Genomic DNA, 26,902 nt, shown 5'->3' on the forward strand with positions numbered 1-26,902 from the left:
AACTACTGGGAGATGATGGGAAGTAGGGGCTTGCTGTGACTACTGGGGATATAGTTGGGGGGCCTGCTATAACTACTGGGAGATGATGGGAAGGAGGGGCTTGCGGTGACTACTGGGGGTATGATTGGGGGGCTGCTATAACTACTGGGAGATGATGGGAAGGAGGGGTTTGCGGTGACTACTGGGGGTATGATTGGAGTGCTGCTATAACTACTGGGATATAATGGGAAGTAGGGGCTTGCTGTGACTACTGGGGTATGATTGGGGGGCTGCTATAACTACTGGGAGATGATGGGAAGTAGGGGCTTGCGGTGACTACTGGGGGTATGATTGGGGGGCTGCTAGAACTACTGGAATATGATGGGAAGGAGGGATTTGCTTTGAATACTGGGGTATGATTGGGGGGTTGCTTTAATTACTGGGAGATGATGGGAAGGAGGGGCTTGCTGTAACTACTGGGGGTATTATTGGGGGGCTGCTATGGCTACTGGGAGATGATGGGAAGGAGGGGCTTGCGGTGACTACTGGGGGTATGATTGGGGGCTGCTATAACTACTGGGAGATGATGGGAAGTAGGGGCTTCCGGTGACTACTGGGGGTATGATTGGGGGGCTGCTAGAACTACTGGAATATGATGGGAAGTAGGGGCTTCCGGTGACAACTGGGGGTATGATTGGGGGGCTGCTAGAACTACTGGAATATGATGGGAAGGAGGGATTTGCTTTGAATACTGGGGTATGATTGGGGGGCTGCTTTAATTACTGGGAGATGATGGGAAGGAGGGGCTTGCTGTGACTACTGGGGGTATGATTGGGGATGCTATAACTACTGGGAAATGATGGGAAGGAGGGACCTGCTGTGACTACTGGGGGTATGATTGGGGGGCTGCTAGAACTACTGGGTGATGATGGGAAGGAGGGACCTGCTGTGACTACTGGGGGCATGTTTTTTTGGGGGGGCTGCTTTAATTACAGTGAGATGATGGGAGGGCTTGCTGTATACTGTGTCGTGTCTCGTGTGAACGCCGCCCTGCGATGCTTGTACACTCAGTAACGGGAGTAGCACACGTGGCCGCCGTACATATCCGCTCTCTCCTCCCCTCTGTATTCAAACCTCCCGCTGCCATAGACGGTCACATGGTACAGGCATTTGTCACATGACCATGACGTCACAAAGGTCCTCGCGAGGGGGGTCTCTACTAAACTCGGTCATGTGACCGTGACGTCATCCGGGTCCTAGCACGGAGCCGCCGCCACAGGAAGTGACTTCATCTCCTTGTTAGTAACTTCCTGGCGACGGCTGAGAAGGGAAAACGGAGAGAAGACATTAATGAGACGGGTAATGTCCTACAGCTGGAGCAGACCTCATTATAATACAGCTGGAGCAGACCTCATTATAATACAGCTGGAGCAGACCTCATTATAATACAGCTGGAGCAGACCTCATTATAATGCAGCTGGAGCAGACCTCATTATAATGCAGCTGGAGCAGACCTCATTATAATACAGCTGGAGCAGACCTCATTATAATGCAGCTGGAGCAGACCTCATTATAATGCAGCTGGAGCAGACCTCATTATAATACAGCTGGAGCAGACTGCTGCTTATTATTACACTGGAGGAGTAGACTCTGGTGTCCTACAGCTGGAGCAGACTGCTGCTTATTATTACACTGGAGGAGTGGACTCTGGTGTCCTCCTACAGCTGGAGCAGACTGCTGCTTATTATTACACTGGAGGAGTAGACTCTGGTGTCCTCCTACAGCTGGAGCAGACTGCTGCTTATTATTACACTGGAGGAGTAGACTCTGGTGTCCTCCTACAGCTGGAGCAGACTGCTGCCTATTATTACACTGGAGGAGTAGACTCTGGTGTCCTCCTACAGCTGGAGCAGACTGCTGCTTATTATTACACTGGAGGAGTAGACTCTGTTGTCCTCCTACAGCTGGAGCAGACTGCTGCTTATTATTACACTGGAGGAGTAGACTCTGGTGTCCTCCTACAGCTGGAGCAGACTGCTGCTTATTATTACACTGGAGGAGTAGACTCTGGTGTCCTCCTACAGCTGGAGCAGACTGCTGCTTATTATTACACTGGAGGAGTAGACTCTGGTGTCCTACAGCTGGAGCAGACTGCTGCTTATTATTACACTGGAGGAGTAGACTCTGGTGTCCTCCTACAGCTGGAGCAGACTGCTGCCTATTATTACACTGGAGGAGTAGACTCTGGTGTCCTCCTACAGCTGGAGCAGACTGCTGCTTATTATTACACTGGAGGAGTAGACTCTGGTGTCCTACAGCTGGAGCAGACTGCTGCTTATTATTACACTGGAGGAGTAGACTCTGGTGTCCTCCTACAGCTGGAGCAGACTGCTGCTTATTATTACACTGGAGGAGTAGACTCTGGTGTCCTACAGCTGGAGCAGACTGCTGCTTATTATTACACTGGAGGAGTAGACTCTGGTGTCCTCCTACAGCTGGAGCAGACTGCTGCTTATTATTACACTGGAGGAGTAGACTCTGGTGTCCTCCTACAGCTGGAGCAGACTGCTGCTTATTATTACACTGGAGGAGTGGACTCTGGTGTCCTCCTACAGCTGGAGCAGACTGCTGCTTATTATTACACTGGAGGAGTAGACTCTGGTGTCCTCCTACAGCTGGAGCAGACTGCTGCCTATTATTACACTGGAGGAGTAGACTCTGGTGTCCTACAGCTGGAGCAGACTGCTGCTTATTATTACACTGGAGGAGTAGACTCTGGTGTCCTCCTACAGCTGGAGCAGACTGCTGCTTATTATTACACTGGAGGAGTGGACTCTGGTGTCCTCCTACAGCTGGAGCAGACTGCTGCTTATTATTACACTGGAGGAGTAGACTCTGGTGTCCTCCTACAGCTGGAGCAGACTGCTGCCTATTATTACACTGGAGGAGTAGACTCTGGTGTCCTACAGCTGGAGCAGACTGCTGCCTATTATTACACTGGAGGAGTAGACTCTGGTGTCCTCCTACAGCTGGAGCAGACTGCTGCTTATTATTACACTGGAGGAGTAGACTCTGGTGTCCTCCTACAGCTGGAGCAGACTGCTGCTTATTATTACACTGGAGGAGTAGACTCTGGTGTCCTCCTACAGCTGGAGCAGACTGCTGCCTATTATTACACTGGAGGAGTAGACTCTGGTGTCCTCCTACAGCTGGAGCAGACTGCTGCTTATTATTACACTGGAGGAGTAGACTCTGGTGTCCTACAGCTGGAGCAGACTGCTGCTTATTATTACACTGGAGGAGTAGACTCTGGTGTCCTACAGCTGGAGCAGACTGCTGCCTATTATTACACTGGAGGAGTAGACTCTGGTGTCCTCCTACAGCTGGAGCAGACTGCTGCCTATTATTACACTGGAGGAGTAGACTCTGGTGTCCTACAGCTGGAGCAGACTGCTGCTTATTATTACACTGGAGGAGTAGACTCTGGTGTCCTACAGCTGGAGCAGACTGCTGCCTATTATTACACTGGAGGAGTGGACTCTGGTGTCCTACAGCTGGAGCAGACTGCTGCCTATTATTACACTGGAGGAGTAGACTCTGGTGTCCTCCTACAGCTGGAGCAGACTGCTGCTTATTATTACACTGGAGGAGTAGACTCTGGTGTCCTCCTACAGCTGGAGCAGACTGCTGCTTATTATTACACTGGAGGAGTAGACTCTGGTGTCCTACAGCTGGAGCAGACTGCTGCCTATTATTACACTGGAGGAGTAGACTCTGGTGTCCTCCTACAGCTGGAGCAGACTGCTGCTTATTATTACACTGGAGGAGTGGACTCTGGTGTCCTCCTACAGCTGGAGCAGACTGCTGCCTATTATTACACTGGAGGAGTAGACTCTGGTGTCCTCCTACAGCTGGAGCAGACTGCTGCCTATTATTACACTGGAGGAGTAGACTCTGGTGTCCTCCTACAGCTGGAGCAGACTGCTGCTTATTATTACACTGGAGGAGTAGACTCTGGTGTCCTCCTACAGCTGGAGCAGACTGCTGCTTATTATTACACTGGAGGAGTAGACTCTGGTGTCCTCCTACAGCTGGAGCAGACTGCTGCTTATTATTACACTGGAGGAGTAGACTCTGGTGTCCTCCTACAGCTGGAGCAGACTGCTGCTTATTATTACACTGGAGGAGTAGACTCTGGTGTCCTCCTACAGCTGGAGCAGACTGCTGCTTATTATTACACTGGAGGAGTAGACTCTGGTGTCCTCCTACAGCTGGAGCAGACTGCTGCTTATTATTACACTGGAGGAGTAGACTCTGGTGTCCTACAGCTGGAGCAGACTGCTGCCTATTATTACACTGGAGGAGTAGACTCTGGTGTCCTCCTACAGCTGGAGCAGACTGCTGCTTATTATTACACTGGAGGAGTAGACTCTGGTGTCCTCCTACAGCTGGAGCAGACTGCTGCTTATTATTACACTGGAGGAGTAGACTCTGGTGTCCTACAGCTGGAGCAGACTGCTGCCTATTATTACACTGGAGGAGTAGACTCTGGTGTCCTACAGCTGGAGCAGACTGCTGCTTATTATTACACTGGAGGAGTAGACTCTGGTGTCCTCCTACAGCTGGAGCAGACTGCTGCCTATTATTACACTGGAGGAGTAGACTCTGGTGTCCTACAGCTGGAGCAGACTGCTGCTTATTATTACACTGGAGGAGTAGACTCTGGTGTCCTCCTACAGCTGGAGCAGACTGCTGCTTATTATTACACTGGAGGAGTAGACTCTGGTGTCCTCCTACAGCTGGAGCAGACTGCTGCTTATTATTACACTGGAGGAGTAGACTCTGGTGTCCTCCTACAGCTGGAGCAGACTGCTGCCTATTATTACACTGGAGGAGTAGACTCTGGTGTCCTCCTACAGCTGGAGCAGACTGCTGCCTATTATTACACTGGAGGAGTGGACTCTGGTGTCCTCCTACAGCTGGAGCAGACTGCTGCCTATTATTACACTGGAGGAGTAGACTCTGGTGTCCTCCTACAGCTGGAGCAGACTGCTGCTTATTATTACACTGGAGGAGTAGACTCTGGTGTCCTCCTACAGCTGGAGCAGACTGCTGCTTATTATTACACTGGAGGAGTAGACTCTGGTGTCCTACAGCTGGAGCAGACTGCTGCTTATTATTACACTGGAGGAGTAGACTCTGGTGTCCTCCTACAGCTGGAGCAGACTGCTGCTTATTATTACACTGGAGGAGTGGACTCTGGTGTCCTCCTACAGCTGGAGCAGACTGCTGCTTATTATTACACTGGAGGAGTGGACTCTGGTGTCCTCCTACAGCTGGAGCAGACTGCTGCTTATTATTACACTGGAGGAGTAGACTCTGGTGTCCTACAGCTGGAGCAGACTGCTGCTTATTATTACACTGGAGGAGTAGACTCTGGTGTCCTACAGCTGGAGCAGACTGCTGCCTATTATTACACTGGAGGAGTAGACTCTGGTGTCCTCCTACAGCTGGAGCAGACTGCTGCTTATTATTACACTGGAGGAGTAGACTCTGGTGTCCTCCTACAGCTGGAGCAGACTGCTGCTTATTATTACACTGGAGGAGTAGACTCTGGTGTCCTCCTACAGCTGGAGCAGACTGCTGCTTATTATTACACTGGAGGAGTAGACTCTGGTGTCCTCCTACAGCTGGAGCAGACTGCTGCTTATTATTACACTGGAGGAGTAGACTCTGGTGTCCTACAGCTGGAGCAGACTGCTGCTTATTATTACACTGGAGGAGTAGACTCTGGTGTCCTACAGCTGGAGCAGACTGCTGCCTATTATTACACTGGAGGAGTGGACTCTGGTGTCCTCCTACAGCTGGAGCAGACTGCTGCTTATTATTACACTGGAGGAGTAGACTCTGGTGTCCTCCTACAGCTGGAGCAGACTGCTGCTTATTATTACACTGGAGGAGTAGACTCTGGTGTCCTCCTACAGCTGGAGCAGACTGCTGCTTATTATTACACTGGAGGAGTGGACTCTGGTGTCCTCCTACAGCTGGAGCAGACTGCTGCTTATTATTACACTGGAGGAGTAGACTCTGGTGTCCTACAGCTGGAGCAGACTGCTGCTTATTATTACACTGGAGGAGTAGACTCTGGTGTCCTCCTACAGCTGGAGCAGACTGCTGCCTATTATTACACTGGAGGAGTAGACTCTGGTGTCCTACAGCTGGAGCAGACTGCTGCCTATTATTACACTGGAGGAGTAGACTCTGGTGTCCTACAGCTGGAGCAGACTGCTGCTTATTATTACACTGGAGGAGTAGACTCTGGTGTCCTCCTACAGCTGGAGCAGACTGCTGCTTATTATTACACTGGAGGAGTAGACTCTGGTGTCCTACAGCTGGAGCAGACTGCTGCTTATTATTACACTGGAGGAGTGGACTCTGGTGTCCTCCTACAGCTGGAGCAGACTGCTGCCTATTATTACACTGGAGGAGTAGACTCTGGTGTCCTCCTACAGCTGGAGCAGACTGCTGCTTATTATTACACTGGAGGAGTAGACTCTGGTGTCCTACAGCTGGAGCAGACTGCTGCTTATTATTACACTGGTGGAGTAGACTCTGGTGTCCTACAGCTGGAGCAGACTGCTGCTTATTATTACACTGGAGGAGTAGACTCTGGTGTCCTCCTACAGCTGGAGCAGACTGCTGCCTATTATTACACTGGAGGAGTGGACTCTGGTGTCCCTCCTACAGCTGGAGCAGACTGCTGCCTATTATTACACTGGAGGAGTAGACTCTGGTGTCCTCCTACAGCTGGAGCAGACTGCTGCTTATTATTACACTGGAGGAGTAGACTCTGGTGTCCTCCTACAGCTGGAGCAGACTGCTGCCTATTATTACACTGGAGGAGTAGACTCTGGTGTCCTACAGCTGGAGCAGACTGCTGCTTATTATTACACTGGAGGAGTAGACTCTGGTGTCCTCCTACAGCTGGAGCAGACTGCTGCTTATTATTACACTGGAGGAGTAGACTCTGGTGTCCTCCTACAGCTGGAGCAGACTGCTGATTATTATTACACTGGAGGAGTAGACTCTGGTGTCCTCCTACAGCTGGAGCAGACTGCTGCTTATTATTACACTGGAGGAGTGGACTCTGGTGTCCTACAGCTGGAGCAGACTGCTGCTTATTATTACACTGGAGGAGTAGACTCTGGTGTCCTCCTACAGCTGGAGCAGACTGCTGCCTATTATTACACTGGAGGAGTAGACTCTGGTGTCCTACAGCTGGAGCAGACTGCTGCCTATTATTACACTGGAGGAGTAGACTCTGGTGTCCTCCTACAGCTGGAGCAGACTGCTGCTTATTATTACACTGGAGGAGTGGACTCTGGTGTCCTCCTACAGCTGGAGCAGACTGCTGCTTATTATTACACTGGAGGAGTAGACTCTGGTGTCCTCCTACAGCTGGAGCAGACTGCTGCTTATTATTACACTGGAGGAGTAGACTCTGGTGTCCTCCTACAGCTGGAGCAGACTGCTGCCTATTATTACACTGGAGGAGTAGACTCTGGTGTCCTCCTACAGCTGGAGCAGACTGCTGCTTATTATTACACTGGAGGAGTAGACTCTGGTGTCCTCCTACAGCTGGAGCAGACTGCTGCCTATTATTACACTGGAGGAGTAGACTCTGGTGTCCTCCTACAGCTGGAGCAGACTGCTGCTTATTATTACACTGGAGGAGTAGACTCTGGTGTCCTACAGCTGGAGCAGACTGCTGCTTATTATTACACTGGAGGAGTAGACTCTGGTGTCCTACAGCTGGAGCAGACTGCTGCTTATTATTACACTGGAGGAGTAGACTCTGGTGTCCTACAGCTGGAGCAGACTGCTGCTTATTATTACACTGGAGGAGTAGACTCTGGTGTCCTCCTACAGCTGGAGCAGACTGCTGCTTATTATTACACTGGAGGAGTGGACTCTGGTGTCCTCCTACAGCTGGAGCAGACTGCTGCCTATTATTACACTGGAGGAGTAGACTCTGGTGTCCTCCTACAGCTGGAGCAGACTGCTGCTTATTATTACACTGGAGGAGTAGACTCTGGTGTCCTCCTACAGCTGGAGCAGACTGCTGCTTATTATTACACTGGAGGAGTGGACTCTGGTGTCCTCCTACAGCTGGAGCAGACTGCTGCCTATTATTACACTGGAGGAGTAGACTCTGGTGTCCTCCTACAGCTGGAGCAGACTGCTGCTTATTATTACACTGGAGGAGTAGACTCTGGTGTCCTCCTACAGCTGGAGCAGACTGCTGCCTATTATTACACTGGAGGAGTAGACTCTGGTGTCCTCCTACAGCTGGAGCAGACTGCTGCTTATTATTACACTGGAGGAGTAGACTCTGGTGTCCTCCTACAGCTGGAGCAGACTGCTGCTTATTATTACACTGGAGGAGTAGACTCTGGTGTCCTACAGCTGGAGCAGACTGCTGCTTATTATTACACTGGAGGAGTAGACTCTGGTGTCCTCCTACAGCTGGAGCAGACTGCTGCTTATTATTACACTGGAGGAGTGGACTCTGGTGTCCTCCTACAGCTGGAGCAGACTGCTGCTTATTATTACACTGGAGGAGTAGACTCTGGTGTCCTCCTACAGCTGGAGCAGACTGCTGCTTATTATTACACTGGAGGAGTAGACTCTGGTGTCCTCCTACAGCTGGAGCAGACTGCTGCTTATTATTACACTGGAGGAGTAGACTCTGGTGTCCTCCTACAGCTGGAGCAGACTGCTGCTTATTATTACACTGGAGGAGTGGACTCTGGTGTCCTCCTACAGCTGGAGCAGACTGCTGCTTATTATTACACTGGTGGAGCAGACTCTGGTGTCCTGCCTGTGTATTACAATACAGGAACAGCGGCCCGTACTGTCCTCTTTGGGACTCCTGCTTATAACACTGGAGGAGCGGACTTGGGTGTCCTGCAGGAGACTCCTCGTTATCAGAGGTGGAGCAGACTCCGGAGTCTTGTTTGTTACGTCTCCTTCTAATGCAGATAATAAACACTGGTGCTCTAGACACAATGTAATACAGGTGGAGCAGACTCTTAAGATTTGTCTGGTTATTATACCGGTGGAGCAGACTTTGGTGTCCCATTTATAATAGAAGATGTCCTGATAGAAGGGCTACGAGCTGCGGCGTCCTATTGGTTCATATCACGTCAGAGCCTGGAGATCTCCCGGCACGTATGACGATTGTATCTATCGGCCGCCGTTAACCCGTCGTACACCAGGAGTGTCTCCTCAGCGCGTGCCCCGGGTGTGAATAGTGCCGTAGATTACGCTACTTCATACAGAGGTATACAGTAAAAACTACTGCGTGGTATACGGTATATACAATGAGGAGCTGTGGGTGTGAGAAGTCACCGGCGTCCCTCGGAGGTGTGGGGAGCCATATTGGGAAGGAGCGTTCCCCTACAAATCCTGATTCATCGTAAAGAGAACCTGTCAGCAGCCCTCAGAACTGCTGACAGGGATATACAGGTTGGGGAGGGCAGCGGAACTGCCGGTGAAGAAATCAACGTTTCAATGTCCTCGGTGCCACGGAGACGGCCCCTTACTGATCGCGGACAGCCCCCGCATTGTGCGTCCATTCAGGGGACTTCTAAAGCGGTCACGTGGAGCGGAGTCTGTCAGCGATCAGTCAGGGAACGTATCAAGGGGCGGCGCCGAGGGCGTTACAATCGTTAATTTCTCAAATTTACCACGTGCCGTGAAAGGTCAAAGGAGATCCTACAATTCCCATTGGGATCCGCGTGTCCCGGGGGCGTTCACGGATAGACGCTCGATAAATGTCCGTGTTTTGGAGGCCGACGAGTAGATCGCGCTGGAGGTGGGAGCGTCTTTAGTTTGACGATCGGATCCTACTTGAAGCCGTTCTGCAGTTCATATGGATGGAGAAAACGAGCACCGATTGACAAGACAGATCGTCGATCAGTGATCGATTGCTTCAGGAAGATCAGTAATGTACGGGACGAGCGACGGTCACTATGTTCATTTGTCCCCATACATTTCCGTCATGTCGGCGGCGCGTCCCCCTATTTACATGCGCTGACAGCGATCGACCATCTTATTGGCCGTATAAACGAGCCGATCATCCCCGATCATCGGCTGATCGTTGCCCTGTTTTCAGGCGGGGCCGCACTGTGATCGTTTACTTTTCCTCACTCATCACTATTTCGCTTCTGTCTTCATCTCTCACCGTTTCCAATGATAGGTTTCCGTATTTACATCGTATTAATCTTCTGACGACCCAAATATGGCAAAAGACAAGAGTCGCGTGTCGGAGAAGATCTTAAACCTGACCCTGGAGATCATCTACCTGCTGACCGGAGAGGTGAGGGGTCACCTGAGAGCGGCTCTGTCGGGTCTAGTCTGGGTCCAGTCTCACCACCGTGACTATTATTGTCTCCATAGAATTTCACAGCCATCAAGACAGAATCGGGAAGACTAAGTATCACCCAGGACCCCGTCACAGAGCCCCCTCCTCGTTCATTCAAACAAGCCAAAAAAAACGGGAAGATCCTACAACTCACCCACAAGATCATCGAGCTGCTGACTGGAGAGGTGAGGGCTGCTGACACGTTAGATGAGGACTGTGTCATGGGGTGCGGTTCCTGCTATCGGGGCATGCTGGGAGTTGTAGTGTCAGGTTGGAGCCACTGCTATAAGATGTCCCCGTCTATCTCTCTATTCAGGAACAAGAGTATTTAGAAGGACACAAGAATCTGTACAAGGACGTGATCCGGAGCCCCCAGAGCCGCTCATCACCGGGTAAGAGGAGCATGTCCTTCATGGTAGAGGGGGGGGGGGTAAGAGCAGAATGTCCTTCATGGTAGAGGGGGGGGGGGGGTAAGAGCAGAATGTCCTTCATGGTAGAGGGGGGGGGGTAAGAGCAGAATGTCCTTCATGGTAGAGGGGGGGGGGGGGGTAAGAGCAGAATGTCCTTCATGGTAGAGGGGGGGCGGGGTAAGAGCAGAATGTCCTTCATGGTAGAGGGGGGGGGGGGGTAAGAGCAGAATGTCCTTCATGGTAGAGGGGGGGGGGTAAGAGCAGAATGTCCTTCATGGTAGAGGGGGGGGGTAAGAGCAGAATGTCCTTCATGGTGGAGGGGGGGGGGTAAGAGCAGAATGTCCTTCATTGTAGAGGGGGGGGGGTAAGAGCAGAATGTCCTTCATGGTGGAGGGGGGGGGGTAAGAGCAGAATGTCCTTCATTGTAGAGGGGGGGGGGTAAGAGCAGAATGTCCTTCATGGTAGAGGGGGGGGGTAAGAGCAGAATGTCCTTCATGGTAGAGGGGGGGGGGGTAAGAGCAGAATGTCCTTCATGGTAGAGGGGGGGGGGGTAAGAGCAGAATGTCCTTCATGGTAGAGGGGGGGGGGGTAAGAGCAGAATGTCCTTCATGGTAGAGGGGGGGGGTAAGAGCAGCAAGTCCTTCATGGTAGAGGGGGGGGGGGTAAGAGCAGAATGTCCTTCATGGTAGAGGGGGGGGGTAAGAGCAGCAAGTCCTTCATGGTAGAGGGGGGGGGGGGTAAGAGCAGAATGTCCTTCATGGCAGAGGGGGGGGGGTAAGAGCAGAATGTCCTTCATGGTAGAGGGGGGGGGGGTAAGAGCAGCAAGTCCTTCATGGTAGAGGGGGGGGGGGGTAAGAGCAGAACGTCCTTCATGGCAGAGGGGGGGGGGGGGTAAGAGCAGAATGTCCTTCATGGTAGAGGGGGGGGGGGGTAAGAGCAGAATGTCCTTCATGGTAGAGGGGGGTGGGGGTAAGAGCAGAATGTCCTTCATGGCAGAGGGGGGGGGGGGTAAGAGCAGAATGTCCTTCATGGTAGAGGGGGGGGGGGGGTAAGAGCAGAATGTCCTTCATGGTAGAGGCGGGAGCGCCTTTTACCCCTCCCCGACCGCCCACTGTCTTTTGACGGCGGGCGGTGCAGGTCCCGCATCTACAGTGACCTCTTTTGGCGTCGCTGTAGAAGAGTCGTAGGAGCGCCACAGTGAGCGATGATTCCCTAATCCGGAGTCATTAGTAACAGCAGCCTCCTGAATGAGTCCGGGATCGGAGAAAACGCCGATCCCAACCGCTTGATATCCGTAGTCCGTGACGTGATGAAAGGCGACTCCCCTCTTTGTGGTCCTGGTTTCCAGAGACTGGGAGAAGTCCTGCAGTCAGACCTGGGGGTGTATTGTGTAAGCCGCCTGTCGGGGCACGCTGTGCGGCGTCTGTATAATACGGGAGAACGCGAATATATTATAACCGTAAGGGAAAGTCGTTACGTTCTCTATTAATGGGATTAAAAAAAGAACAAAACTAATAAAGAAATGTTCAAAAGAAAGTCATTATTTAGTATAAAATATCTTTTATTGGCCCCTCGTTCAATAAAAAGCAAAAACCTACAGGACCGCGATAACCCGGAGAAACGTCAAAAACCATGGGGAGAATCGCTTTATGTTCACGCCACCGCAAAAAGGGAAAATATACAATAAAGCTATGGCGGCTGAAATGTGGAGAGGCAAAAATGGCCTGGTCATTAAGAGGTTTCCGGCCTGGTCATTAAGGGGTTTCCGGCCTGGTCATTAAGAGGTTTCCGGCCTGGTCATTAAGAGGTTTCCGGCCTGGTCATTAAGGGGTTTCCGGCCTGGTCATTAAGAGGTTTCCGGCCTGGTCATTAAGGGGTTTCCGGCCTGGTCATTAAGAGGTTTCCGGCCTGGTCATTAAGAGGTTTCCGGCCTGGTCATTAAGAGGTTTCCGGCCTGGTCATTAAGAGGTTTCCAGCCTGGTCATTAAGAGGTTTCCGGACTGGTCATTAAGAGGTTTCCGGCCTGGTCATTAAGAGGTTTCCGGCCTGGTCATTAAGAGGTTTCCGGCCTGGTCATTAAGAGGTTTCCGGCCTGGTCATTAAGAGGTTTCCGGCCTGGTCATTAAGAGGTTTCCGGCCTGGTCATTAAGAGGTTTCCGGCCTGGTCATTAAGAGGTTTCCAGCCTGGTCATTAAGAGGTTTCCGGACTGGTCATTAAGAGGTTTCCGGCCTGGTCATTAAGAGGTTTCCGGCCTGGTCATTAAGAGGTTTCCGGCCTGGTCATTAAGAGGTTTCCGGCCTGGTCATTAAGAGGTTTCCAGGCCTGGTCATTAAGAGGTTTCCAGGCCTGGTCATTAAGAGGTTTCCAGGCCTGGTCATTAAGAGGTTTCCGGACTGGTCATTAAGAGGTTTCCGGCCTGGTCATTAAGAGGTTTCCGGCCTGGTCATTAAGAGGTTTCCGGCCTGGTCATTAAGAGGTTTCCGGCCTGGTCATTAAGAGGTTTCCGGCCTGGTCATTAAGAGGTTTCCGGCCTGGTCATTAAGAGGTTTCCAGGCCTGGTCATTAAGAGGTTTCCGGCCTGGTCATTAACAGGTTTCCGGCCTGGTCATTAAGAGGTTTCCGGCCTGGTCATTAAGAGGTTTCCGGCCTGGTCATTAAGAGGTTTCCGGCCTGGTCATTAAGAGGTTTCCGGCCTGGTCATTAAGAGGTTTCCAGCCTGGTCATTAAGAGGTTTCCAGCCTGGTCATTAAGAGGTTTCCGGCCTGGTCATTAAGAGGTTTCCGGCCTGGTCATTAACAGGTTTCCGGCCTGGTCATTAAGAGGTTTCCGGCCTGGTCATTAAGAGGTTTCCGGCCTGGTCATTAAGAGGTTTCCAGGCCTGGTCATTAAGAGGTTTCCGGACTGGTCATTAAGAGGTTTCCGGACTGGTCATTAAGAGGTTTCCGGCCTGGTCATTAAGAGGTTTCCGGCCTGGTCATTAAGAGGTTTCCGGCCTGGTCATTAAGAGGTTTCCGGCCTGGTCATTAAGAGGTTTCCGGCCTGGTCATTAAGAGGTTTCCGGCCTGGTCATTAAGAGGTTTCCGGCCTGGTCATTAAGGGGTTAAGGTCCGGCACATAGAACCCGTCATCAGATAAATGTTCGGGGATCTATTCGCTTTTCTACGCCAGTTTTCTGGCATTAAAAAGTTGCAAATGGCACAAAAGTCGCAATTTGCAGGACAAATGGCACATTTCAAAGAAGCGGGTGGGGCTTAAAAGGGGCGTGGCCAGACAGCCCAATACACTAAATTATAGCGGAAATCTACAGAAGCGCCCCCACGGACAGCCGAAGATGCAACAAATTAGGAGGCGGGGGTCTCTGAACAAACTAGGAGGCGGGGGTCTCTGAACAAACTAGGAGGCGGGGGTCTCTGAACAAACTAGGAGGCGGGGGTCTCTGAAGACGATGGGGTCGATTTACTGTGGCTGTGTGTGTTACCTACAGGCGGATCCAGCAAGAGAAACCCATTGGAGAGATGTCTTCGCCCTCATTATTCGCAGCGTTGTCCTGAAGAGAAGCGCGCTGTCCCCCTGGTACATAAGGTGGGTCCTCAGGTGAGTCCCGGTGTAGGGTGAACCTCCCTTTTATGATTGGTCTGTGCGGCTCCCGTGACGCTTGTTTTTCTTTTCTTTCTTCTCCCGGGATCTTTAGGATGAAAGTCTCGGTGATTTCCAGATCGTGATAATAGAAGATGATATTAAAAAGGAGGGAGAAGAGTTACGTGTGGCTATAAAGGAGGAAGACCTCAGCACAGGTCAGCCCTAAATCTAGAGAGGGCAATTTACAACAATGTCTTATTCTGCCCCCTCCTCTGTCGGGCTCTGTTCACACTGCCGTAAAAAAAAAAAAAAAATGGATGAATTTCTTTTCAGGGTTTTCTTGTACCAACCACAGATAGTGCCCACGTAGAAAGCGCCACAGTGTCCACATAGATAGTGCCCACGTAGAAAGCGCCACAGTCTCCACATAGATAGCGCCCATGTAGAAAGCGCCACAGTGTCCACATAGATAGTGCCGACGTAGAAAGCGCCACAGTGTCCACATAGTGCCGCATGTAGATAGTGCTCACGTAGAAAGCGCCAGTGTCCACATATAGTGCCCACGTAGAAAGCGCCAGTGTCCACATAGATGGTGCCCACGTAGAAAGCGCCACAGTGTCTACATAGATAGTGCCGCATGTAGATAGTGCCGACGTAGAAAGCGCCACAGTGTCCACATAGTGCCGCATGTAGATAGTGCCCACGTAGAAAGCGCCAGTGTCCACATATAGTGCCCACGTAGAAAGCGCCAGTGTCCACATAGATGGTGCCCACGTAGAAAGTGCCACAGTGTCCACATAGATAGGTCCGCATGTAGATGGTGCCCACGTAGAAAGCGCCACAGTGTCCACATAGATAGTGCCGCATGTAGATAGTGCCCACGTAGAAAGCGCCACAGTGTCGACATATAGTGCCGCATGTAGATAGTGCCCACGTAGAAAGCGCCACAGTGTCCACATAGTGCCGCATGTAGATAGTGCCCACGTAGAAAGCGCCACAGTGTCCACATAGTGCCGCATGTAGATAGTGCCCAAGTAGAACGCACCACAGTGTCCACATAGATGGTGCCGCATGTAGATAGTGCCCACGTAGAAAGCGCCAGTGTCCACATATAGTGCCCACGTAGAAAGCGCCAGTGTCCACATAGATGGTGCCGCATGTAGATGGTGCCCACGTAGAAAGCGCCAGTGTCCACATAGATAGTGCCGCATGTAGATAGTGCCCACGTAGAAAGCGCCACAGTGTCCACATAGATAGTGCCGCATGTAGATAGTTCCCACGTAGAAAGCGCCACAGTGTCCACATATAGTGCCGCATGTAGATAGTGCCCACGTAGAAAGCGCCACAGTGTCCACATAGTGCCGCATGTAGATAGTGCCCACGTAGAAAGCGCCACAGTGTCCATATAGTGCCGCATGTAGATAGTGCCCACGTAGAAAGCGCCACAGTGTCCACATAGTGCCGCATGTAGATAGTGCCCACGTAGAAAGCGCCACAGTGTCCACATAGTGCCGCATGTAGATAGTGCCCAAGTAGAAAGCACCACAGTGTCCACATAGATGGTGCCGCATGTAGATAGTGCCCACGTAGAAAGCGCCAGTGTCCACATATAGTGCCCACGTAGAAAGCGCCAGTGTCCACATAGATGGTGCCCACGTAGAAAGCGCCACAGTGTCCACATAGATAGTGCCGCATGTAGATGGTGCCCACGTAGAATGCGCCACAGTGTCCACATAGATAGTGCCGCATGTAGATAGTGCCCACGTAGAAAGCGCCACAGTGTCCACATAGATAGTGCCGCATGTAGATAGTGCCCACGTAGAAAGCGCCACAGTGTCCACAGATAGTGCCACATGTAGATAGTGCCCACGTAGAAAGCGCCAGTGTCCACATAGTGCCGCATGTAGGTAGTGCCCACGTAGAAAGCGCCACAGTGTCCACATAGATAGTGCCCACGTAGAAAGCGCCACAGTGTCCACATAGATAGTACCCACGTAGAAAGCGCCACAGTGTCCACATAGATAGTGCTGCATGTAGATAGTGCCCACGTAGAAAGCGCCACAGTGTCCACATAGATAGTGCCCAAGTAGAAAGCGCCACAGTGTCCACATAGATAGTGCCCACGTAGAAAGCGCCACAGTGTCCACAGATAGTGCCACATGTAGATAGTGCCCACGTAGAAAGCGCCAGTGTCCACATAGTGCCGCATGTAGGTAGTGCCCACGTAGAAAGCGCCACAGTGTCCACATAGATAGTGCCCACGTAGAAAGCGCCACAGTGTCCACATAGATAGTACCCACGTAGAAAGCGCCACAGTGTCCACATAGATAGTGCTGCATGTAGATAGTGCCCACGTAGAAAGCGCCACAGTGTCCACATAGATAGTGCCCAAGTAGAAAGCGCCACAGTGTCCACATAGATAGTGCCCACGTAGAAAGCGCCACAGTGTCCACAGATAGTGCCACATGTAGATAGTGCCCACGTAAAAAGCGCCAGTGTCCACATAGTGCCGCATGTAGAAAGTGCCCACGTAGAAAGCACCACAGTGTCCACATAGATAGTGCCCACGTAGAAAGCGCCACAGTGTCCACATAGTGCCGCATGTAGATAGTGCCCACGTAGAAAGCGCCACAGTGTCCACATAGATAGTGCCGCATGTAGATAGTGCCCACGTAGAAAGTGCCAGTGTTCATAGTGCCCACGTAGAAAGCGCCACAGTGTCCACATAGATAGTGCCGCATGTAAAAAGTGCCTCAGTGTCCACATAGTGCCGCATGTAGATAGTGCCCACGTAGAAAGCGCCACAGTGTCCACATAGATAGTGCCGCATCGAGATAGTGCCCACTTAGAAAGCACCACAGTGTCCACATAGATAGTGGCGCATCGAGATAGTGCCCACGTAGAAAGCGCCAGTCCACATAGTGCCGCATGTAGAGTGCCCACGTAGAAAGCACCACAGTGTCCACATAGAGCCCACGTAAAAAAGTGCCACAGTGTCCACAGATAGTGCCGCATGTAGGTAGTGCCCACGTAGAAAGTGCCACAGTGTCCACATAGTGCCGCATGTAGGTAGTGCCCTCGTAGAAAGTGCCACAGTGTCCACATAGATAGTGCCGACGTAGAAAGCGCCACAGTGTCTACATAGTGCCGCATGTAGATAGTGCCCTCGTAGAAAGTGCCACAGTGTCCACATAGATAGTGCCCACGTAGAAAGCGCCACAGTGTCCACATAGATAGTGCCCACGTAGAAAGCGCCACAGTGTCCACATAGATAGTGCCGCATGTAGATAGTGCCCACGTAGAAAGCACCACAGTGTCCACATAGTATTGCATGTAGATAGTGCCCACGTACAAAGCGCCAGTGTCCACATAGTGCCGCATGTAGATAGTGCCCACGTAGAAAGCGCCACAGTGTCCACAGATAGTTACGCATGTAGGTTGTGCCCACATAGAAAGCGCCAGTGTCCACATAGATGGTGCCCACGTAGAAAGTGCCACAGTGTCCACATAGATAGTGCCGCATGTAGATGGTGCCCACGTAGAAAGCGCCACAGTGTCCACATAGATAGTGCCGCATGTAGATAGTGCCCACGTAGAAAGCGCCACAGTGTCGACATATAGTGCCGCATGTAGATAGTGCCCACGTAGAAAGCGCCACAGTGTCCACATAGTGCCGCATGTAGATAGTGCCCACGTAGAAAGTGCCACAGTGTCCACATAGTGCCGCATGTAGATAGTGCCCAAGTAGAAAGCACCACAGTGTCCACATAGATGGTGCCGCATGTAGATAGTGCCCACGTAGAAAGCGCCAGTGTCCACATATAGTGCCCACGTAGAAAGCGCCAGTGTCCACATAGATGGTGCCGCATGTAGATGGTGCCCACGTAGAAAGCGCCAGTGTCCACATAGATAGTGCCGCATGTAGATAGTGCCCACGTAGAAAGCGCCACAGTGTCCACATAGATAGTGCCGCATGTAGATAGTTCCCACGTAGAAAGCGCCACAGTGTCCACATATAGTGCCGCATGTAGATAGTGCCCACGTAGAAAGCGCCACAGTGTCCACATAGTGCCGCATGTAGATAGTGCCCACGTAGAAAGCGCCACAGTGTCCATATAGTGCCGCATGTAGATAGTGCCCACGTAGAAAGCGCCACAGTGTCCACATAGTGCCGCATGTAGATAGTGCCCACGTAGAAAGCGCCACAGTGTCCACATAGTGCCGCATGTAGATAGTGCCCACGTAGAAAGCGCCACAGTGTCCACATAGTGCCGCATGTAGATAGTGCCCAAGTAGAAAGCACCACAGTGTCCACATAGATGGTGCCGCATGTAGATAGTGCCCACGTAGAAAGCGCCAGTGTCCACATATAGTGCCCACGTAGAAAGCGCCAGTGTCCACATAGATGGTGCCCACGTAGAAAGCGCCACAGTGTCCACATAGATAGTGCCGCATGTAGATGGTGCCCACGTAGAATGCGCCACAGTGTCCACATAGATAGTGCCGCATGTAGATAGTGCCCACGTAGAAAGCGCCACAGTGTCCACATAGATAGTGCCGCATGTAGATAGTGCCCACGTAGAAAGCGCCACTGTGTCCACAGATAGTGCCACATGTAGATAGTGCCCACGTAGAAAGCGCCAGTGTCCACATAGTGCCGCATGTAGGTAGTGCCCACGTAGAAAGCGCCACAGTGTCCACATAGTGCAGCATGTAGGTAGTGCCCACGTAGAAAGCGCCACAGTGTCCACATAGATAGTGCCCACGTAGAAAGCGCCACAGTGTCCACATAGATAGTACCCACGTAGAAAGCGCCACAGTGTCCACATAGATAGTGCTGCATGTAGATAGTGCCCACGTAGAAAGCGCCACAGTGTCCACATAGATAGTGCCCAAGTAGAAAGCGCCACAGTGTCCACATAGTGCCCACGTAGAAAGCGCCACAGTGTCCACAGATAGTGCCACATGTAGATAGTGCCCACGTAAAAAGCGCCAGTGTCCACATAGTGCCGCATGTAGAAAGTGCCCACGTAGAAAGCACCACAGTGTCCACATAGATAGCGCCGCATGTAGATAGTGCCCACGTAGAAAGCGCCACAGTGTCCACATAGTGCCGCATGTAGATAGTGCCCACGTAGAAAGCGCCACAGTGTCCACATAGATAGTGCCGCATGTAGATAGTGCCCACGTAGAAAGTGCCAGTGTTCATAGTGCCCACGTAGAAAGCGCCACAGTGTCCACATAGATAGTGCCGCATGTAGATAGTGCCCACGTAAAAAGTGCCTCAGTGTCCACATAGTGCCGCATGTAGATAGTGCCCACGTAGAAAGCGCCACAGTGTCCACATAGATAGTGCCGCATCGAGATAGTGCCCACTTAGAAAGCACCACAGTGTCCACATAGATAGTGGCGCATCGAGATAGTGCCCACGTAGAAAGCGCCAGTCCACATAGTGCCGCATGTAGAGTGCCCACGTAGAAAGCACCACAGTGTCCACATAGAGCCCACGTAAAAAAGTGCCACAGTGTCCACAGATAGTGCCGCATGTAGGTAGTGCCCACGTAGAAAGTGCCAGTGTCCACATAGTGCCGCATGTAGGTAGTGCCCTCGTAGAAAGTGCCACAGTGTCCACATAGATAGTGCCGACGTAGAAAGCGCCACAGTGTCTACATAGTGCCGCATGTAGATAGTGCCCTCGTAGAAAGTGCCACAGTGTCCACATAGATAGTGCCCACGTAGAAAGCGCCACAGTGTCCACATAGATAGTGCCCACGTAGAAAGCGCCACAGTGTCCACATAGATAGTGCCGCATGTAGATAGTGCCCACGTAGAAAGCACCACAGTGTCCACATAGTATTGCATGTAGATAGTGCCCACGTACAAAGCGCCAGTGTCCACATAGTGCCGCATGTAGATAGTGCCCACGTAGAAAGCGCCACAGTGTCCACAGATAGTTACGCATGTAGGTTGTGCCCACATAGAAAGCGCCACAGTGTCCACATAGTGCCGCATGTAGGTAGTGCCCACGTAGAAAGCGCCATAGTGCCCAGGTAGGAAGCGCCACAGTGTCCACATAGTGCCGCATGTAGATAGTGCCCACGTAGAAAGCGCCACAGTGTCCACATAGATAGTATCGCATGTAGATAGTGCCCACGTAGAAAGCACCACAGTGTCCACATAGATAGTATTGCATGTAGATAGTGCCCACGTAGAAAGCACCAGTGTCCACATAGTGCCGCATGTAGATAGTGCCCACGTAGATAGCACCACAGTGTCCACATAGATAGTATTGCATGTAGGTTGTGCCCACGTAGAAAGCAGCACAGTGTCCACATAGATAGTATTGTATGTAGATAGTGCCCACGTAGAAAGCACCAGTGTACACAGTGCCGCATCTAGATAGTGCCCACGTAGAAAGCACCACAGTGTCCACATAGATAGTATTGCATGTAGGTTGTGCCCACGTAGAAAGCGCCACAGTGTCCACATAGTGCTGCATGTAGATAGTGCCCACGTAAAAAGCGCCACAGTATCCACATAGATAGTATCGCATGTAGATAGTGCCCACGTAGAAAGCACCACAGTGTCCACATAGATAGTATTGCATGTAGGTTGTGCCCACGTAGAAAGCAGCACAGTGTCCACATAGATAGTATTGTATGTAGATAGTGCCCACGTAGAAAGCACCAGTGTACACATAGTGCCGCATGTAGATAGTGCCCACGTAGAAAGCACCACAGTGTCCACATAGATAGTATTGCATGTAGGTTGTGCCCACGTAGAAAGCGCCACAGTGTCCACATAGTGCTGCATGTAGATAGTGCCCACGTAAAAAGCGCCACAGTATCCACATAGATAGTTTCGCATGTAGATAGTGCTCACGTAGAAAGCACCACAGTGTCCACATAGATAGTGCCGCATGTAGATAGTGCCCACGTAGAAAGCGCCACAGTGTCCACAGATAGTGCCGCATGTAGGTTGTGCCCATGTAGAAAGCGCCACAGTGTCCACATAGTGCCGCATGTAGGTAGTGCCCACGTAGAAAGCGCCACAGTGTCCACATAGATAGTGCCCACGTAGAAAGCGCCACAGTGTCCACATAGTGCTGCATGTAGATAGTGCCCACGTAGAAAGCGCCAGTGTCCACATAGATAGTGCCGCATGTAGATAGTGCCCACGTAGAAAGCACCACAGTGTCCACATAGTGCCGCATGTAGATAGTGCCCACGTAGAAAGCACCAGTGTCCACATAGATAGTATTGCATGTAGATAGTGCCCACGTAGAAAGCACCAGTGTCCACATGGTGCCGCATGTATATAGTGCCCACGTAGAAAGCACCACAGTGTCCACATAGATAGTATTGCATGTAGATAGTGCCCACATAGAAAGCACCACAGTGTCCACATAGATAGTGCCCACGTAGAAAGCACCACAGTGTCCACATAGTGCCGCATGTAGATAGTGCCCACGTAGAAAGCGCCACAGTGTCTACATAGATCGTGCCGCATGTAGATAGTGCCCATGTAGAAAGCGCCAGTGTCCACATAGTGCCCACGTAGAAAGTGCCAAAATAGATAGTGCCCACGTAGAAAGCACCACAGTGTCCACAGATAATGCCACATGTATATAGTGCCCACGTAGAAAGCGCCAGTGTCCACATAGATAGTGTCGCACTCATCTGTCTCGGTTCCTGTGCCGTCCTCTCCTCCAGCAGTGCTGGCCTGGTGCCTACTGACCACGACTGCTCCAGCAAAATTTAAAAAAAATGGCGGGGAAGGGAACCAATTGTTCCCTTGCCTCGCTAGCGCTGTCAATTGTATCCTAAGAATGCGGAGTCCACTGCTAGCAACCGATCCGTTTCACGGTCGTCACTGGGGTGGCTTTCTGAAAAATAGCTGTTAAAAATAAATCCATTGACTTCTATGGAGGGTGTGGGGCCGTGGAAACAGCCGAAAATAGAACGTGTTGTATTTTTTTGACGGCCGGTATTCACGGGGCATTAAAAAAAAACAGCCGTGTAACTACACCCATAGAACTTCACTGAAAACGGCCGGGTGACTCTCTCCACTGTCGTGTGAATGTTTCCCCAGCCAAAGTTACCGACACTTCTCACCTCATGTCACTGCTTGTAAACATCCATCTGTTCCATTCTGTTTGTTTTGGTCGTTCGTTGGTTGATCACTTTGCTCATCATCCACAGATGGACATGAAAGCAAACATTCCATGGAAGCGCACGTCATTTCGTCTCCAGATTGCAAAATCGATGATGACGAAGACGACGACGACATCACAGTTGAACCGCCTGGAGGAAACCCCATGTCTGTGAACATTCACCCGGTATTTCACAGTGCATCGCTGTCATCCGATCCATCCAATCATGAGGAAGGCTTCCTCGATATGTCAGATTTTATTAAGGCGTGCGCGGGAAATAACATGTTCCCATACTCGGAATATGTCAAGCATTTTAACCCGAATCCTGGTGTTTTAGAACTTCAGGGAACTCGTGTGACCAAGAAGCCCTTCAGTTGCACGGAGTGCGATAAATGTTTCACGCATAATTCTTACCTTATCAAGCACATGCGAACTCACACGGGGGAGAAGCCATTCCCATGTGGAGAGTGTGGGAAATGTTTTACTGACAATTCCGGACTCACTAAGCACCAGCGAATTCACACGGGCGAGAGGCCTTACCAGTGTGCGGAATGTGGAAAGAGTTTTACCTATAAAGCCGACCTTATTAAACACGAGAGAATCCACACGGGTGAGAAACCCTTCCCGTGTCCCGAATGCGGCAAATGTTTTACCGACAAGTCTGGCCTTGCCAAACATCAGAGGATCCACACGGGTGAGAGGCCGTTCCAGTGCGCGGAGTGCGGGAAATGTTTTGCCCGCAAGTCACATCTTGGGAAACACCAGATAATCCACACAGGAGAGAAGCCATTCCAGTGTCCTGAGTGTGGAAGATGTTTCGCTCGAAAGTCTCATCTGGTCAACCATCAGATCATCCACACGGGTGAAAAGCCACATTTATGCACCGAGTGTGGGAAATGTTTTGCCCAGAGGCCGGGCCTGATTATTCATCGAAGAACGCACAGGAAGGTAACGCAGTTTTCATGAGCCGCACGAAAGACGGAAAATACACCTGTGAATACGTTCGTAATACAAAAGAATATAAGAAAATCCAATGTCCATACGTTTCTAGGATATTCAAGCAGAAACCTGCGCTGGTATTACTGAGCTATTAGGTTGAAATAAACATTAGGATATATTCTAATAACCATCCAGATATGGAGCCGAAACGCAAGGCCGGAACAAGATCGCTCGTGTGTATAATAGATTATAAATTCTAATATAGAGGACGTTCTATAGACTCCCAACTAATACATAACCCCGTGGGGACGGACACCATGAAGGAGAGATCCCGAACGTTGCGGACATTCACTCGCTCGCACATTTCCATTATAATTTGGAGAAATGACCGGGTGTTAAGAAGTCTTCGGGCAACGGAAGCCGACGGCTGTCGGTCTTGTCACAAAACATTCAGAGTGGAATGATGACTATACCTAGAATCTGATGAGAGTAGAAAATCATCAGGTGATACGAAACATTAGCAATAAGGTCTCAGTCCTAAGCTGAAGTTCACACCAGATCTGAGAGCGCTCAGGATTCTCCAGTCATTATGGAGGAAAAAACGGCTGAAACGGGCGGATGAACAAAGACGCGGTCATCATCGCTTCCTTCTAGATCAACCAATTAAACTTGAAAGCCATTGGCTACCGGACCTTTCTTCCATCCATGCTCTTTATTTTGCTGTGACGGTTGGGCGTCGATCCTGTTAAGGGTGCGTTCACCTCTAGATCTGGATCCTTCTCTTTTCCAGGGTTTTTACCCCTTGTCACCCGTTATTTTGAAGCTAGGAGCCCGTTGGACATGGCGTTGGTGGGACACATGGGGCAGTCAAAAGGAAATAACGTACGTGGACTCTCGGTCCCGTTTTCTCAGATCGTAATGAGCTCATGTAAAGTGGATACTCCCTTAAAATAAATGATTAGGTTTATAGACTTTTTGAGACCCGATATTTTGTGCCGCAACTCAGGGGATTTAGCCAAGTAGAGTCTTTACCACTATTACCGTGTGGAGAAATAGCTGCAGCGTTTAAGACTAGGTGAGAGGATTCTAGTTTTCGGAAAGCTGGTGGTTGGGTAGAATAAGCATTGTTTGTATTGTATATGGTTTCTGGATTTTATGGGTTGCATAAAAAAAACTGGGGGGGAAAAAAATCCACGGTATCCGTAAAAGCTCTGGTTAGTCTTCCCCATCACCGAAGTCATAAGCTCCCTGGAGGTCACTCTGGAAATAGTCGAGGGCAGAGCAGGTGACCCTAACCTTCCCTTGGGAAGACGTTTTCCATGTGTTTTTTTTTCATTTTTTGTAACTAATTGTATTACTTTTATATTTGTTGGTGTATTGGTTTAACTAAATCAACTTTTATGTAGTTGTAGCTGGATATATTTGTAATAAAGTGCTCGTGCTGAATTGTGAGCGTTCTCTTATTAAATCTCAACACCCACAAGGGCCCAGAAGGTTGTCTCGAGGAGTTTTTTAGCGGTGGGTTGCAGATCTAGTGAGAGTTTTGCTACTGAATAGACAATCTAAATCGCAATTAAACATTTCTTCTGAAATGAGCGTGGGCAATAGAGCAAGAGAATCTCCGAAACTGGCCTTTTAAAATCTGACTTGTCCCTTTTATGGGAAAATAAGTTTGGAATGCTTTTACTCATCCAAGTGATTTTAAAATAGTCTTTTCGTGACACATTGTTCTTAATGTTAGTGGTAAATTTTGATCTATATGTTCGGTGTTAAATTGTGGAGATCAAATTGTTAAAAATTTGCAGTTTTAAAAATGTTAATTTGTCTGCTTGTAAGACGGCTAGTCATACCAAAGTATCGTAGATTGCAAGGCCGAAAAAAAGCATCGAATTCAAACTATTATTCTGAGGTGTTGATCCAGAGGAAGAAAAAAGCCAATTTTCCTCATCTTAGAGAAAAAATCCTTCCCGACTCCCAATATGGCAATCAGAATAAGTCCCTAGATCAACGACCCCTCTACAGTCATCTAGTAACCAGAACTTGTAATATTATTACACACAAGGCATCCAGGCACCTCTTGAACTCGTTCCATGAATTCATCATGATGACCTCCTCTGGCAGAGACTTCCATAGTCTCACTGCTCTTACAGTAAAGAATCCATTCTATGTTTAGGTAGAAACCTTCTTTCCTCTATACGTAGAGGATGCCCCCTTGTTATAGTTCCAGTCCTGGGTATAAATAGATCAAGTGATATATCTCTGACCTTTTGATCGCCCTAATATTTAAAATTTAAGTACACTTCTGAAACCCCTGTTTTTAGGAACCAATTCAGTTCTGAAGTGGCTTTGAGAGGCCTATAAATTAGAACCCCCCCCCCCCATAAATCACCCCATTTTAAAAACAACCCTTTAAAATAGTCAAAATGTCATTTAGTAGGTTTGTTAACTCGTTGTGTCTCACAGGAATTAAAGCAAAGTGGATGTAATATTTACAAATTACATTTTTTTGCAGATATTCTAGTTAACATAAAAAAATATTTCTGAACTAAAGCAGGTAATTTAATATTTATTGCACCAATTCTGCAGTTTTTAGAAATATGTGGCCTTAGTCTGGTACTTGTCTGAAACACAGGCCTCAGTAATCAAGGAGCACCTTGTGAATTTTGGGGCCTTTTTTAAGGATGTTTATCAGGCACCGTTTCAGGTTTTAGAGGCCTTGGAGTGCCAAAACATAAGAAACCCACCCTCTAAACGCTGTTTTGAAAACTACCCCTCGCAAGTAATTAATCTGGGGTTGTAGTGAGCATTTTAGGCTGTGAAGATATATTTTTTTCCCCAATAACATGTTGTCTTAAGAAAAGACCCAATATGTGGTCATAAACTGTTTGGACACACAGCGGGGTTCAGAAAGGAAGAAGCGCCATTTGGCTTTTGGAGAGCAGATTTTGCTGGAATAGTTTTCAGGCGCCATATTGCATTTGCAAAGCCCCTGAGATACCAGTACAGTAGAAATCCCCTGAGAATTTACCCCCATTTTTTGAAACTACACCCCTCAATAAATGAATCTAGGGGTTCAGTGAGCATTTTGACCCCACAGGTGTTTTCCAAAAATAAATGAACAGCAGATGTTGCAGCGTAAAAATGGTAAACTTATCCACAGATATGCCATTTCAATGCCCGATATATGACCAGCAGCTTGTACGACTGTCAAAAGACCGCTCTCTTTATTGTGCTGTTTTTTTTTCTGATTTTAGAAACCCCCTACATGTGACCCTAATCTTTTGGCTGTACATACCACAGGGGTCAGGAGTGAAAGCACCGTTGGGTATTTATGCAGCATTGTACCACAATTGCAGAGACTCTAAGGTTGCAAAAATAAAAGTAACCCCCCGGAAGTGACCCCATTTTGAAAACTT

General features: G+C 49.8%; 1 protein-coding gene across 2 annotated transcripts; it reads left to right on the plus strand.

Moving 5' to 3' along the window:
* The first annotated feature begins 1,231 nt into the window (after positions 1 to 1,231).
* On the plus strand, positions 1,232 to 24,932 carry LOC142663516 (uncharacterized). Of its 2 annotated transcripts, none has more exons than XM_075842238.1 (7): positions 1,232 to 1,338; positions 10,241 to 10,360; positions 10,441 to 10,590; positions 10,722 to 10,797; positions 14,301 to 14,410; positions 14,508 to 14,610; positions 22,597 to 24,932. In XM_075842238.1, exons 2-7 carry the CDS (start codon positions 10,283 to 10,285, stop codon positions 23,511 to 23,513), a joined length of 1,434 nt encoding a protein of 477 aa, XP_075698353.1. In that variant the 5' UTR covers positions 1,232 to 1,338; positions 10,241 to 10,282; the 3' UTR covers positions 23,514 to 24,932. The 2 variants fall into 2 exon arrangements, with proteins under 2 accessions (XP_075698353.1, XP_075698354.1); XM_075842239.1 differs by having other exon boundaries at positions 14,301 to 14,398.
* The last annotated feature ends 1,970 nt before the right edge of the window (positions 24,933 to 26,902 follow it).

Source organism: Rhinoderma darwinii, chromosome 11 (assembly GCF_050947455.1).
Source record: "Rhinoderma darwinii isolate aRhiDar2 chromosome 11, aRhiDar2.hap1, whole genome shotgun sequence".
In the NCBI taxonomy this organism is placed as follows: domain Eukaryota; kingdom Metazoa; phylum Chordata; class Amphibia; order Anura; family Rhinodermatidae; genus Rhinoderma; species Rhinoderma darwinii.